The sequence below is a fragment of the Scophthalmus maximus genome, chromosome 2 (genome assembly GCF_022379125.1).
Source record: "Scophthalmus maximus strain ysfricsl-2021 chromosome 2, ASM2237912v1, whole genome shotgun sequence".
In the NCBI taxonomy this organism is placed as follows: Eukaryota; Metazoa; Chordata; class Actinopteri; order Pleuronectiformes; family Scophthalmidae; genus Scophthalmus; species Scophthalmus maximus.
Genome location: NC_061516.1, coordinates 11,313,143 through 11,329,684, shown reverse-complemented (window position 1 = coordinate 11,329,684; position 16,542 = coordinate 11,313,143). Strand labels below are relative to the sequence as shown.

Sequence of the window (16,542 nt, the reverse complement as noted above, 5' to 3'; positions counted from 1 at the left end):
TCAGGCTCAGCTGCACTTAGTTTTTTGGTGCTAATTAGCTATTGTTAATTGCCGTTAAAACCAAACTAAGATGTTTAACATGGTAAAAATTATAGCAGCCAAACATCATAATGTCTAACTAAGAACCTTAACCCTAACCCAGAAGAAAAATAAACAGATGAAGTGTGTAAGTATACTACTAAGTCCATATTCTCTTTTGAATCAGAAGATTGCCTTTTGAATTTTATATGTAAAAACACATGTTTTAGCTAGAAAACCTGTGGTTTGTGGAATTTGTGCAAAGTACTTTCAGTATGTCAATTTTCTTTCGCACAAGGAAGATACTGTGTATCAGTAACTATCCAAATATCAGGTTCAAATGCAAAGTCAGGTTTGATACAACTGTTACCATGGAAATGGGTGGTGCCGCTAATGTTGTGTCCTGAGCAGGGCAGAAGTACTGACAGGGAAATTTACCCTTTGTTTACGAGCATGATTCCTCCTCTTGAAAAACAAAATCAGCTTTTTCCTCATGACTTGGTTGCTGAAATACAATGAAAAACACAAATTATTGCCATTAGATCATACAAAAATAACGTCAATGAAAAAACCTCTTCAAAAGTAGAAAAATACCTTGTAAATTGAAAAGAATCTTAGAGGGATAGAGTTTGATTTACTGCTAAACGGCTCTGGCTAAAATAAGATGAACATATCATTGTTTATTTGCCATGTGGCAGACACAAATAACAGCAAAACTGGTGCAAACGTGGTTACTCATGATGCTGGCTGTGGGGAGAGAATAGTGAGCAGGCTGACCCTGAGAGTGTGGCCTGTACGGCACATTCACACAGAGTCTTGATAAAACACTGAGCCAGATGGGTCGCTCCCATAGTACACACAGATAAGGGTTTTATCCTAGACGACATGACCTTCTACCCCCAACACATCCCTACTCTAAACGCACCTCATGCAGATGCGTGTACTTTCTTTTGCTTCCCTTTTCAGTCACTCTCCTTGGTGTCAGTAGGACAACTCAACCATGTGACTCAGCAATCAGATTAGACATAATTATCAGCTGGGTTTATCTTCTTGAGGTCAGCGTTATCTCCAAACCTTTGCTCACATGAGACGGTTGCTATACTCTCAGTGTGGTTTCCAACATGTCTGCTGCAGCATTCTATCATGTTACAAAGCCCACCGATGCTCACATAAATGAATCTGTAGGACAAAATGTACTCACGTCTTGATGTTGTCATGGTACACCTTTGTGTCGGATGGCTGATTGTACAGGGGCTAAGGAAAGAACAAGCAGACCAGGAGAAGGCAGTGGATTAATCCTTAGCTATTAGCTGAATGGAACACGTTACTGAAATAAGAAGCTAAGGAAAGAAGAAAGGGGTTTAAAATGGTTATCAAAATCACATACCAGCTCAACTTTGGGACCAAGACCTTCCAGTACTTTATGGGCCTCTTCAGCTTTTTTCTAAAAAAAAGAAAGAAAAAAGCACAAGACATTTTCACCTAAAACAAACCTCATATCTGAAGTTCAGTATTATATCTGGGTTAATATGGATCTTTAGATGTGATTTATACACATCTAAGACATTTTACTGGCAAGAAATAAAGGGAAATTTCAAATAAAAAAATATCGTCATGTGGCCATGCATTGGTTAAAAATTCTAACAATTTTTTCAGCAATTTTAAATAACTTACGTATCCAAATGTGATCTGTTACATTAAAATTGAAGATTTTAAAGCTTAATGATAGACTTTAGTGCTTAATAAAGAGAAATAGATGCCTAATTGATCATTTTTAAATACGTGTATTTTTTCTTGAAGTATGAGCTTCTGTAATTTGGCACAATACACGATTGAGGAAAAATATAGATAAATGAAAAGGGAAAAAAAGGATCCACTGCAGCCCTTTTTTAAAGGGGTTGGCAAAGACAGTTTTCCCACAATCAGAGCAGACTTTTAGCTATTCAAGACCATCAGAACAATTCCGACTAATCTTTATTTTCATGTTTAAAATGCCTCCACCTACAGACTGAGACAAGCAACCCTGGCTGCCAGACGAAATGCCGTGCACAGAGCTGGAGCCGTTTCAGGGACTAAAGGGTTAAAGTCTATCTGAGTAGGTAGGTGTGTCTCAGCAGTCTCCAACCACAACACTGTCTGACATACATGAACTACAGTGACCTCCACACACACACACACACACACACACACACACACACACACACACACACACACACACACACACACACACACACACACACACACACACACACACACACACACACACACACACACACACACACACACACACACACACACACACACACACACACACACACACACACACACACCCTTATTGTTCATGTGAAATTCAGATAATGATTTTACATTTAGTTTAATGTATCCCAGGGATGCAACTAACAACAATTCTCATTTGTGATTCATTTGATTAATTATTTTCTTGTTTTATTCATTGCTGGGTTTATCAAATATCAGGAAACAGCAATAATGCCCCCCCCAAAAAAAGGTATTGGTATCAAATATCTTTTCGGGACGACAAAAATTTGAGCACTTGAAACAACCAAGTTTTTGACATTTTGCTTAATAAACTGATGCAGCTGTAAGGTTTACTCTTAAACTATTTAAGATTTGAACCAAAAATATATGTATTTGACAAGTAAAAACATTCTTTCTTTCCCCCTCTCACTTCTGCCTTCAAAACATTAATAATGCAAAATCCACCAGACAGTGAAATATATCCGCAACAACAGACTCCCAATATTATTTCCGAAAAAAAACCCCATTGCTATGCCAAATGCCGTGGCGTTTTGACAGGGGTGGGGATATACACGGAGCCGAGTCATGCGCAACAATGACTATTCAAGACATATCTTGTAGACCTGTAGACAAGCACGGCTAAATTTGTTCCACCAACTCTATGACAAAAACACATCTAACAACTGCTCCTACTGGCTGGAAGTGGAAAATTTAAATGTGACACAAAATGTTCAGTTTGCATCAGCAGCAACAGCTCATGTACGGCTAAAAGCAATCAGTAGGCAGAAAAGTAGAGATAATAATTAAAAAGTACAAAACTGCCTGTAAATTAGAAACTATAATCCAAACCAAAAAGATTCAGTTAGAAGCTATACAAAGTACTGAGAGCTGAATGCAGACAGAATTGGAGATACATTTTAGCCCATCCGTTTTGCCCAAGATGACTTGCTTTGAGGGAGGAGACTGTCACTGGTTGGCCATGGTCACCATGGTTATCCCCTGCTATGAGGACACAGCAGAAACGCATATGTTCTCGCTTCGCGACACAATTCAAGGGGGATTAATCAGGCCATTGGGAAAAAAAACAAACTGTAGACAGAGATAATAGCTGGAAGAATAGCCGCAATACTTCAGAGCATGAACAAAATGAACAAAGACGCTGTGGAGAGCTAATACATGATGTTGTAGATGTTGTTGATATTGTTGTTGTCGTGTGTTGGTGTGACGACTAACCCTGTTCTCATCGTAGATTATCTGGACTATGCTGCGGTGCTTGTGCTCCACTGGGGGAGGGGTCACTGGCTTTTCTGGCTCCATTGGCTTTGCCGCTTCCTCCTCCAGTTGTTGCTAAGAAACAACACCAAAACACAATATTTTGACAAATAGTACGCAATAAAAGGACACAAAGAATAAACACAGGGGAAATATACAGGGAGTCTCATTTCTTTTATACATTCAGTTCTTTCATTCAAATATCTTGTACATTTCTATCTGTATTCATTTTCTTCCACAACAAATAGTGGAAAACCTGATCTTAGCTTCTGATGTTTGAGGCCCGTGCAGGCATTATCAGATTATTCTGGATTTTTTTTTTTTAACACAACCTTTTTATGCAATTGAGGCCCTGCTGATACTGACAGACAAGCTGAGCAAGCGCCTGGTAAATCAATGTTTAAAGTTAAAGGTTATGTAAACTACCAGGTTACAAGCACAAGATTAGGAGTTCCTGAAATACCTCAAATAAACAAATAAATCCCTGAGAAACAGAGAAACTGAGGAGTCCTCTCCCAGCAAGGCTGATCTTACATTCTTATCTAATGAGAAAGAATTGCAGCAAAAACAGACTAGAATAAAAACATTTTAATCAAGACAGGAAGATCGTCTTAGATCTAAAAATTACATTTTTGGGAGCAAGCTCTGTTGATGCATACAAAAGCAACTTAGATCTCTGTGAACTGATTAAAACTCCTCACTGATAAGACGAGCTAGCCTGCAGGTTAGCAGGAACCCCCATCATAAACACTGGAGCCTGTTAAAGGGGCAGGAGGCGAATAAACTTTTTGTAACAATCAGCAAATATTTCCTCAAGGTCCGCTAGCTGTTGGTTCTGTGTGTGTAGCAAAAGAAGCCTGAGCTTTCTCCAAACTCGCTTACCACCCCTTTAACTAAGCCTGTTCAAAGCGGGAATATTGTGCCTCCATTCTGCCTTGTCATTCTATATAAAAAAGAAGTGGTATTGTTGTTCCACTAACATTCCAGCAGCGGAGGTAGTCACAGAATAAAAGAGAGAGCCTGCATGCCAAGACAGGACACAGATGCTGTTGTGTTACACGTCACGCCTCTGAATCTGGAATGCCAGCATGCTATCTGAAGATCATACATGGGGGCAGCAATATCCCGGCTTGTTTGGTTCCGTGTAAACAGGCACATGCAACATAAAATGGAATATTTACACCAAGTTTTTCGAGGGTTGACGGAGTGAGGTTATATGTGCATTACTGTACATACAACCTTTGCCTGTTATGACTCTCCCGTAACTTAATGTAAGCCAATGTCCCTGTTGTTTTTTTCATCTTAATCATATTTGATCAATTTTGGCCAGGATGTACATAATTCAAGAACAAGAGTTACTTGAACACATCCAGCTATGTTCTGAAGATCAGATGGCTATGTTAGAAATACCTCACCTTTCAGGCATGGTGAAACTAGCTTTTTCAAAATGTAATTTAACATTGGACAAAAATCAACTACAGGAACTTCTACAATGCTGTTTTATAATTACAAATCATTTTATAAAGAGCAATAAGCCATTTATGTTTCTCCTCATTGCTTTTCTAAAACCACCCCAGTGTCTCATGGGTTATTCCTAATTTAAACGCTGTTTCTTGTGCCAAGTTTTCTTACACAACACCCATTGTGTCTGAAGCCTGTTCAGAGACAAAAAGGTCCTGCTGGGTTAACCAACCTGCTTTTTCTTCAGCTTGAAAATCTGCTGCTCCACTTTAGCAATCTCTCTGTCCACACGGTCCATACTCTGGATCAGCTCCTCTTTGGATAGCTTGGAAGGAGAAGCGTCCTGATCTTCCCCCATGTGTAGTGTCGGTCCTCCTTGGGACGGGGACTCCATTTTGACATTGAACTGAGACTCCTGGTAGACACGAAAAAGGGCCAAAGGGTAAAAACTTCAAGGGCAGCGACTGAGGCGGTGACAGAAAAGTTTCTACTTGGCGACTGTATCTATTTCTAATACAATATACCAAAATATGCCGCTGAAAAACATGGTTTTAATACAACAGAGATTACAAAAGATGTTAAGCACCCAATCAATTTATTTTTTAACATTATTTAACTTAGTTCAATAGTGAACAATAATAGAGAAGAACAGTCACCTGACTAACTCAGATTATCTCTGTAAGGACAAAGATACAACTGAGACCAACCTTTTTAACATCCACAGTGGCTCTTAGGCTGTCGTGTACTGTATGGGGCATGGGCAAGACAACACCCCCAGTGGGAGCATTGCGGCTGATGTGGGCCTCAGCAATAGTGTCCATGCGAGGGCGTTTAGACTCCAATGCCTCATGCTCAGACTGGGATGTGATGGAGTGGTACTGCTGTTCGTAACCATGGCGTCTCTCTGGAGGCCTGAAGAACAGGACAAACAGGAAGTTTACAGATAATAAGATAAGATAAGATAAGATAAGATATTCCTTCATTCGTCCCACCAGAATATAGGAGAAATTTACAGGAATTTTTATGTAACAGAAACTACATCTGCCATGCATGGCGGGAGTGCAAGCGGAAAATCTACAATACAAACAGACCCCTAATTTTATTATGAACATGCACTCAACAACTGTCAGATATTTAGACACAGGTGATATTTGAAGAGAGGCCCTTACCTTTCAACTCCAGGGTGGAATTCAGACAGTAAAGACGGTCTTCTCCGACCCTGTGCATCCTGCATGTGAGTCCGATAGTCTGGGACGGTGAAATCCTGAAGGGAAGAGGTAAAGACCACAAACAACTGTATAAAGCAATCTGAACAACATCATGTGTTCATGCAAATCTACAACTACAACAAAGCACTTCACAGATGAAACAACGGAATCCTGCTTATAAACAGGCAAAGTCCTGTCTGCTCTCAGCGAGTTTGAACTGCATTTTTCATCGTCTGTCTCTATGTGATGCAACAGAGGCACATCAGTTTTAATATAAACATCAGTCTCCTTTATTAACGCTTTGCACATCAGCATCTTTTTAGCTTCAAAATCTTTTTTCTCTCATATAGTGCAGCTACAGAGATGTATGTGTGGGTTGTGAGCCCTGTTAAATGCTGTCTGAGGAGTATCCTGGTGGCGTAGAGGTGTAAGGCATGGACTATGCATTTACACTGTCCCCAGTTTGAGTCCAGGCATGGACCTTTTTTGATGCATTTACTTCATGTAAGCTCTCTGGTGTACATAATTGAATAAGAGGCAGGATGGGAGATGGAATAATCAGGACAGATAACACAGTAACAACTGGCATGGCAACAACAGATAATCAAAGGATTGTTGTTGTCAAAATGACAACCTAACTGGGTCAGCGAATCCAACAGAAGAAGGCAAAGTGTGCTAGCAGGAACCAGATGCAAGCTTGGACTGCAGAAGCAGACAAGGAGCAGAACAGTGCTACTGATCCAACAAGGCTGGTGAGAGACAGGAAGAACAGTCTACCCAGCAGGATTTGCATCAACAGCAGCACAGCCCACAGCATGAGCATCATGATGAAACAACAAGCAGGGATCCCACAAAAAGAACATAAAAGAAGCTAAATCTGAAAATGCAATTCTAAAAAATCAAGTGGCCTTAAAGTCAGTGATGCACTACATAACACCATCAGGAATATGATAGAACACAGCTCAACCCCTAAACCAAACTTCTTTGGTCGCATCATCTATAAGAAGAGGAGTTTCATTTCCAAACAGAGCAAGAGACAGGAAAGGGGAAAGCCTCCATCTTGTTAAGGTGTGAAACATTTTGTATAATTCATGGAGGAAAGCCAAGGACTGGGAGAAGGAGGGCTTGAAGAACATCAGATACCCTTTTGAACCAAAGGGAACCTAGTGGTAGTGCTAGGCTGGTGCTAGTGCTGGTTCAGAGTTCAACTTGTGAACCTTTAAAGAAACGGTTTCCTTTTCCACAGGCCTTAACGTAACATAGGGGCAGAGTCTTTCTTCTAAACCAGTAAAGAGTTTGTGTCACTCTGTAAACCATTTTTTTCTGGCCAAGAGACAGTTCTTTGGCAGTTGAAACACAAAGAACTGGTTTGAGATTAGGCACTTGCTTCAAACCGACCTTTGAACTGTCTTGGTGGAAAAGGGGTAAAAGTAAGACTCACACACTTGAAGTGATCTGAAAGGATCAGGACACATAAAAGCTGCAGGGAGAAAGCAAGACTGCGCTTCTTCTGGGACCCTTTCAAGTAAAGGCCTGCTGGAGGAGAAGACCACCAAGCATGATCTGGGGGAAAACCCTGAAGCTTTCCCGTCAAATTCATTACCTTGAGCTACAAACTGTAAGTGAGGGCTTGTGTTTGAGCTGAGAGACTCTGCTGACCTGTCTTTCAAAAATACCCAGGTCCAAGATTGCAAAGGATGCAAATGGCATGCCATACAGACATTAGATCAGGCCATCAATTGACTGAAACACCAGGAGAATGTTGGATTATTGCTGTGAGGCATGGATGGTTGTGGACGGGGAACAGAACCCAAGAGAGATCAAAAGCCACAAAGAAGGAAAGGAAATTATGTGATCTGTGGAAAATCAGAGCTGTGGGGGATACACCAAGTGAGACTGAGCTTCCTTATCAGGGCTATGTACCCTGACCAGCCTCTGGAGCATGCACCTGTGGTACGCTAAGTCTCAGAGCAGCAGCATGAGGGAGTGGTCACTTCTGGCACACATAGGTGAGTGGAATATTAGTAAGAGCTGACCTTGACTGTCAGTTGTGGGTCAAGAGATCACCACCAACTCCCTGTGGCCATATACCCTGCTCTGGTCCACATCTACAAGGAAGGTCGTTATGGCTGAATTGTTTATGCTATGGGAAATGGAGTTGGATGCTGCATTCAAGGGAAAAGGGGGAAGTACACTGAGCTGCTAAAAGGCAAAGTGGAGGGTGTTTACTTGTCCAGTGGAAGTTGGTTGAAGAGGCTAAACTAGAACATCCACACAGCATTTCCTGAATTCTCATGGGATCACAGTCTTCTAGATGAAGAAGGCTCTCAAAGACCTGGCGGGGGAGATAGACCAAGATAGCTTCTAGCTATGGCTCCAAACAAAGGGCAAGGCATGGGGAAGGCAAGGATTCTAGGGCTGGCTGCAGGGGGGGTGGGGAGTAGGGCAGAACGATTTGGGGAAAATATCGAATCGCAATTTTTTTAACAGATATTGCGATTGCGATTTGATTTGCGATCAACACACACACACACACACACACACACACACACACACTGACAGAGAGTGAGATGTGTTGAAGAGGAGAACGGGAGAGAGCTCTCTCTCTGTTAGCACTCTGTCTCTTTAACGAGGGAATAGTCGTGGTGTTTGTCACCTCACAGTGCCACGTGAGACATTTTCATACGGAGTAACAGTCTCCAACAATTCTCGTGTGGTTCTGTGTTCGTCACTACTTTCACTGACTTGTTGGCTGTAAACTCGTCATGGAGCCCCTGTGGCGCTGTGCCAAGCGCTGATACAGGTTGGTGGTGTTGCCCTGTGAAGTAGCAACGGTAGCGCTGCATTTTCTGCACAACACCTTTTTAAAACCGACGTGCTGTTTTTCTTCAAACTAAAGTCTCAGCTGTATCAGTTTCCGACTGTTCTGTCGAGCTTGAGGACATTGCGCAGCAGGTTAGTGCAGCGTGACTGATACTTGTTTTGGAAACGAGTGCTCCACTCGCTCGCGTATCACGTGACCCGTGTAATCGCGTCACTTGCGGTTAGAAAATCGCGTTTTATCATATCGCGATATTATGGCAAATGCAATTAATCATTCAGCCCTAGTAGGGAGACATTCCTTCCACTGCTTCTCCACCTCAAGATGTTTCAAGACTAAAGGAGAAAAACGTCAAAGAAGGGTGGCATCAGGCAGAAATGTCAAGCAGGTGGACCAACTTGTGGTCAGATCTATAAGGGCAAATTGCTGATTTTATCAAAAAGTACAGGATGATGCTTACCAGAAAGAGGTGGGGGGGGGGGGGGTACAGATTTGAAATAGTCTAATATAGAAGAAGGGCTGGCTCTTAAGTGGGGCAAGACCAACACAATCTCTCACTCTCTCACTCTCTCACTCTCTCACTCTCTCACTCTCTCACACACACACACACACACACACACACACACACACACACACACACACACACACACACACACACACACACACACACACACACACACACACACACACACACACACACACACACACACACACACACACACACACACACACACACACACACACACACACACACGAACATCTCATCAGTCAGTGGATAATTAAATCACTGAAACCGGCAGCACTGCTTTTCTGACAAACTAGGAAGAAAGTAAATTGATATAAACCTTTTAATACGCCAAAGCTTTTATCAATAAAGCTCACTCACAAATGTTATCAGCGCACGGTGACCTCCAAACAAACCTGAACAAGCAAAATCAGTTACAGGAAATATTTCCAAAGGCCAGTTTAGTCCCAGATGTAAGCAAACAATCCAAATGCTCAGAAAAGTACCACTGACAGTTTTCTGTGAAAGAAAGCTTCTGAGAAGTATGTCAACTAAAAATGGCAAACAAACAAATTATCCAATACTCACAATAGTCACCTGAACATGCAACTGGAAAATGTCCTGAAATGAAATACTCCTTATAGGGCTACACAATTACTGAAACTGAACATCACAAACATATGTCAATGATTATCATGAAATACAATGATATATTTGTCGATATGCCTCAGTTGGACAAATATGTATATATGAGCTATAAGGCCAACAGAAACAAGTTCCCCTCTTGGGTGACATATAGTAGCTGTTCGTGGCAAATCGTTTTGAATGGGCAATTGCCAAAGTCCAACACTTAACACAGCCGACCAATGGTGTAACTTTGTCACTCAATCCCTCACTGACATTCACTTTTGTCGGGTTCGCCCCACTGTAGCAGTCCAGCCAAAAAGGAAGCACTTTTTCGATTGTTAGTCTGCCTCGTGTCTAGCACATATGGAATTGCCGAGTGATTGATGTACAAAAGTGAAATAAAAGGGTTACAACAATGTGCAGCTCTGACTGTAATTTAAAAAACATATACAGAGCTATAGTGTAAATGTCAATAAAAAAACAAATACATTAGGTTTAATCACATATAAAGCCTTGCATCCCAATCCCATTGTCGTTTTATTTTCTACACAACAATCATAATATATTACCTTGAATGAAATGCCTGTCGGTGATGATGGTTAACAACCAGCTGTAAGAATTCAGCTCAAAGTACACATAGCATTGCAAAGTACCATTTAAGTTTTACAATAAGGCTAAAAAAAATCTAAATGCTTAGCTAGACTTGTTTTCTTATATAAGACTCATTTTAATGTTTCCCTATAAAGCATGATGTATGTAAAATCTTACGTAGATTGATTTTCATTACTATTATTTATTATTCAACTGAAAGAAGTGTATATACATGTTAACTTCAATTACCTCAGAGTAAAGTCACATGTACATGCCACCAGCGCTGACCCAATTGCATTTGCAACAGAAATAAATGTAAGCTAGATACAACAAAGCAGAGGTAAGGTTTTACCTGTTGGTGGCGTGTGCCAGTAAAGGTGTACTGGACAGAATGGGGTGGATATCGGCTCTGCTCGCTGCTGAAGCTCCCCTGGGTGGGGGGGTAGCCCGAGCTGCTGGACATCCTGGCTCAGTGCTACCGGGCTGCTGCAGCTTCACGGATCAGAGATTTGAGCTAGACCATGTTTGGAGACACAAACCACCTGCACCCAGACAGAAACAAAAAGTTTTTCAAAAGTCATTGCAAGGGGATACATAAAAACCTCTTGAATATCTTTCTGCATGTGAAAAACAAAGAAATAATCAGCCAATTATGATTAAAACATACAAAGTTAGACTAGCAATATGGGATAGTAATTTTTTCAAAAATACCATAGAGTCATAGCACAAGTTATGCGCAATATACAGTGGTGTGAAAAAGTGTTTGCCCCCTTCCTGATTTCTTATTTTTTTGCAGATCATCAAATAAATTTAAATATAAGACAAAGATAACACAGGTGAACACAAAATGCAGTTTTTAAATTAAGGTTTTTATTATTAATGGGGAAAAAAATCCAAACCTACATGGCCATGTGTGAAAAAGTGTTTGCCCCCCTGTTAAAACATAACTTAACTGTGGTTTATCACACCTGAGTTCAATTTCTCTAGCCCCACGCAGTCTGGAAAAGGTTATAAAGCCATTTCTAAAGCTTTGGGACTCCAGCGAACCGCAGTGAGCGCCATTATCCACAAATGGAGAAATCATAGAACAGTGGTGAACCTTCCCAGGAGTGGCCGGCCGACCAAAATTACCCCAAGAGTGCAGTGACACCTCATCCAAGAGGTCACAAGAGACCCCACAACAACATCCAAAGAACTGCAGGGCTCACTTGCTTAAGGTCAGTGTTCATGACTCCACCATAAGAAAGAGACTGGGCAAAAATGGCCTGCATGGCAGAGTTCCAAGACGAAAACCACTGCTGAGCAAAAAGAACATTAAGGCTTGTCTCATTTTTGCCAGAAAACATCTTGATGATCCCCAAGACTTTTGGGGAAATACTCTGACTGACGAGACAAAAGTTGAACCATTTGGAATGTGTGTCCCACATTACATCTGGCGTATAAGTAACACCGCATTTCAGAAAAAGAACATCATACCAACAGTAAAATATGGTGGTGGTAGTGTGATGGTCTGGGGCTGTTTTTGCTGCTACAGGACCTGGAAGACTTGCTGTGATAAATGAAACCATGAATTCTGCTGTCTACCAAAAAATCCTGAAGGAGAATGTCCGACCATCTGTTCGTGACCTCAAGCTGAAGCGAACTTGTGTTCTGCAGCAGGACAATGATCCAAAACACATCAGCAAGTCCACCTCTGAATGGCTGAAGAAAAACAAAATGAAGACTTTGGAGTGGCTTAGTCAAAGTCCTAACCTGAATCCTATTGAGATGCTGTGGCATGACCTTAAAAAGGCGGATCATGCTCGAAATACCTCCAATGTGGCTGAATTACAACAATTCTGCAATGATGAGTGGCCCAAAATTCCTCCACAGCGCTGTAAAAGACTCATTGAAAGTTATCGCAAATGCTTGATTGCAGTTGTTGCTGTTAAGGGTGGCCCAACCAGTTATTAGGTTTAGGGGGCAATCACTTTTTCACACAGGGCCATTTAGGTTTGGATTTTTTTCCCCCTTAATAATAAAAACCTTCATTTAAAAACTGCATTTTGTGTTTACCTGTGTTATCTTTGTCTTATATTTAAATTAGTTTGATGATCTGAAACATTTAGGTGGGACAAACATGCAAAAAAATAAGAAATCGGGAAGGGGGCAAACACTTTTTCACACCACTGTATAACTAGACACAACAACAGGACATGCCAAGAAATCTTATATAGATCGAATATAAATTAAAACTTCTTATTTGTCCAAGACAGCCAGCGACCTTTTCTTGCATAGATCACAAATATCTCATTCAATGCCGGTGGGTATAGGACCAAAACACTCCCCTGTTCATATCACCTCTAAGCTGTAAAGTTGGGCATACACTGACACACACGTCATTTTAGAGTTGGACTAAATTTCAGCTTTGTCATGCGTCGTTTGTCATGCAGGGCACAGGGGGTTGCCAGGAGCACTGAGATGCTCCCAATGGGCCATCACTGACAGTCAGTCATGACATTTCAGAAATTTTGGTTTGCCATCTTCAGGCTCTTGTACAGTTGAAACATTGTCACAGTCGACTCCCCAAACTCAGCGCCTTTTTTTCTACCTGCGCCTGCACAAAATGGCAAAACACAGTGAAAGTGAAACCAAGGCATGGTGCAGGACGCGCCATAGGGACAGAAAACAAAGAAGCCCGGGTGTTGGAGCTGTGGGAACAGCAGACCTGCCTGTTCGATATTTCCTACTCCCCCTATCACGACCAGCATACCAGAGAGAAATGTCGGCGCCTCTTATTTTTGACGTTTCAGCTGACGGAATGGCACATTGTCAGTGTGTTTCCTCCTTGTTAGATAGCATTGTGAAACCAAACAAACTTCGACTTCTTCTTCTTTAGCAATAGCCAGACCGGTCCGGCGGGGTTGACTGGTACGTACAGAGTAATTAGTCAGGTCAATCAAATTTTATTGTATAGCCCATTCTCAGAAATCATAATTTGTACAAGGTGCGACATCCTGTTTTTAACCCTTGGCTAGAACGAGGGGAAAAAATACCCAAAAAACTATTTTAACTCTTTTAAAAAACACAGAAACTAAACTAAAAATTATTTTCATACAAAAGATTTAAATGGCTAGTTGGGAAAAAGAACAATGAAGTAAAATTGATGTCAAGGTATAGACACGCTCAAATCTACAAGTTGTTGAGCCTAGCCCGTGAGCTCAAATAAAAAAGGATTCATTCAAATGTGTGATTAAAGTGACTAATCACAATATTTTGATAGAAGACTTACATGCTGTCTTTGTGAATGACAAGTAATCCTATTTTATTCTGAATGTAAATCACATTGTATACAAGACAGATGGTGGAAAATTATTTGAGTCAGATTGACTGACGATTTCAGCTCTTGTAAAAACAATATCCTGCTTATTAAAACAGGCATTTTCTCTTTCCTCTCATGTTGCCACTTCATCAGAAATCAATCCTCCACTTGCACTGGAATAAATATATTAGTTGGACGAAAATTTGCAAAACTATATCAACTGCTAAATATCGTATTAGCTTGGTTCAGTTAACATGTGTTTAAAGAACAGCACCCAAGGCAGAGCCAGGAAGCAGTGACTTTTTGACGAATGTCTGTTAATAAAGAAAAACTTACACAACAAATAATTCAGTACTTTTAGAGTAGAGTTGTTAAATGTAGATATTTTAGGTAACAAAATCATGCTACTGTACACATTTTTTTTTAAAGAAAAAAAAGATTCTGGATCCTTCTTCAGAGGGATCCATCACGTGAATATGTGTTCCGCTTGCTCTATCATTTTATTCAAAGTCTGCAAGATTTACAGCATGGCCACTATGCCAAGGCATGATGATGCTAACGTCAGGGTTGGAAAAGCTACAACCACTGCCAATGTAAACAGGGTGGGAAGCTGGGTTTTTTCTTCAATCCGCAGGCCACAACGTTTAGTGGGTCCCAGAATTAAATACACTTTCGATTTCAGAAGTTCTAAAAATATCAACGGCGTCTCAAAAATGTCACTTGTAACTAACCAGCTACAGTCGATAATGCTGGTGGATTGTCCTTTTTTTAACCATCCAATGAAACAGTTGTTTATATATTTACATTTCCACTTACAGTGATATGACTTTGTAAATGATACGAGCAGTCACAAATGTCCTCACGTCCCATGTCCTCTGCACAAAGCCAACAGTCTGATTCCTACGTGTACGAGAGGCGAGGTGTCACCTTTAGCAACACATTCTGACTTTGAGACAAACTACTGGAGATCAAATCAGCTTGATGCGAAGGTTTTCACAAATATCAAAGGACAAAACCTTGACGGAGCGCATCAGCTGCTTCAAAACAATACAATAACAGCCCTCACTTTATGTTTCTCCTTTCGAATTTGCTCCTGTACAATCTTCTCCAGCGTGAGTTCACTTCAAAGATCAACTGCACTGTAAAGACCTGACCAATATATTCATGAGAATAATAGAAACAGGAAAACAAAGATGCATCTAAAAGTTTTCCTACCACATATTAAACATACGGTTTGTTCCTCTCGTGCTCTCGATTAACGAAAGGGACAAGGAAGAGCCCCTGGTGCCTCAGCATTGTCCAAGTTTAGCATCTGCATCTTTTGAGCATTGAAGACAACGCAGGGCAATATAGATGAGCTTACTATCAGCGGCTGCAGCCATTGTTAGTCAACTGATTCATACACAACCTGTATCTGGCTGCTTTTTTGGTATTACCCAACATAGAAAACCATGATTGGAATCGTTCATTGGACATATTCATAACCCAGTTCGTGCTGTATCCATCCTCCATCCCTTTAACCATGGATCATGAACGTGGTTAGAAGAAATTGTGAATACAATCGAATGAGCTCCTGGGTGTTCTCGCGCTTCACGACACTTATTAATTACATTTCCCGCCGTGGTTTAGGTGACATGTTCAGATGACACGCACGCGGTGCACATTGCGTTTGTCGGTTCCCAGCAAACATCTTCTCGAAGTGGATTGTAGAAGGCCTTCACAGTGGTCGCTCTGATGATATGAACGCAAAACCCCGCAACCGCGGCGAGATTCGGGGCGCCGCGCGCACAACCTCTGCCGCTGTGCCTTGTTATTGTTGTCTTTTAACAGCACACCGTCATGTAAACGCCACCGGGACTCTATCCCATCTTGGGGGATGGGTTCACGACAGATAGCTCTGCCGGAAACGCACCGAAAACGTGCACAGCGATAAACGCCCAATTCAAAGTATATGCTACTTTACCACTCCGTTGAGATGTGACGTTTAAGACGTTGTTGTTGTTGTTGTTGTTGTTGTTGTCGCTAGCTAGCTAACTTAGCCTGTACTTCACCTTTGAATTCTCAACCACGTCGCCATCTTGCAAGTCATATTTTCGGCGTAGACCGGGGCGCTCAAAGGCGTCACAATTAGACACGTTCCTTTGGTTCACATTAGCGATCTGTACTCACCTCATATTTAAAAACGATACTGATGGCAGAGGAAGGTTTCCCTGGACAGAAATATGTGGCAATTGTTGATTGTAAATCCGCGGGTTATGGCCTGTGGACGACTGGGCAGACTGAAGGCTGCGCCGCATTTGTCGGTCGATGTCCTGAAAGGCTAAAATAAATTGTCTGCACTCCGTCAATCCACAGAATACTTGGATACTTAAACATAGGTTTATGTATAAAGAAAATTATTTTCGTTGGCTGTATAGAGTTAGCGGACTGTTATTTCATTCTTTTGACGAAAACTAAAAGATATTCAATTTGGTTTTTTTAT

The 16,542-nt window shown here is 41.2% G+C and overlaps 1 protein-coding gene across 8 annotated transcripts in view; it reads right to left on the bottom strand.

Annotated features, from left to right (window-relative positions):
- Positions 1–16,432, bottom strand: part of ncor1 (nuclear receptor corepressor 1) — a 56,006-nt gene extending 39,574 nt beyond the window's left edge. For 2 of the 8 annotated variants that reach the window (XM_035626402.2, XM_035626403.2), the window contains exons 1-9: positions 16,230–16,428; positions 11,112–11,301; positions 6,177–6,271; positions 5,715–5,919; positions 5,240–5,422; positions 3,508–3,621; positions 1,406–1,462; positions 1,220–1,272; positions 457–523 (exon numbers count right to left, since the gene is read on the bottom strand). In XM_035626402.2, the coding sequence (XP_035482295.1) occupies positions 457–523; positions 1,220–1,272; positions 1,406–1,462; positions 3,508–3,621; positions 5,240–5,422; positions 5,715–5,919; positions 6,177–6,271; positions 11,112–11,222 (885 nt within the window). In that variant the 5' untranslated portion in view covers positions 11,223–11,301; positions 16,230–16,428. Of the gene's footprint in view, positions 1–456; positions 524–1,219; positions 1,273–1,405; positions 1,463–3,507; positions 3,622–5,239; positions 5,423–5,714; positions 5,920–6,176; positions 6,272–11,111; positions 11,302–16,229 lie in introns of all 8 variants that reach the window. The other 6 variants (XM_035626399.2, XM_035626400.2, XM_035626401.2 and 3 more) reach the window with 6 other exon arrangements.
- Between the last annotated feature and the right edge of the window lie 110 nt (positions 16,433–16,542).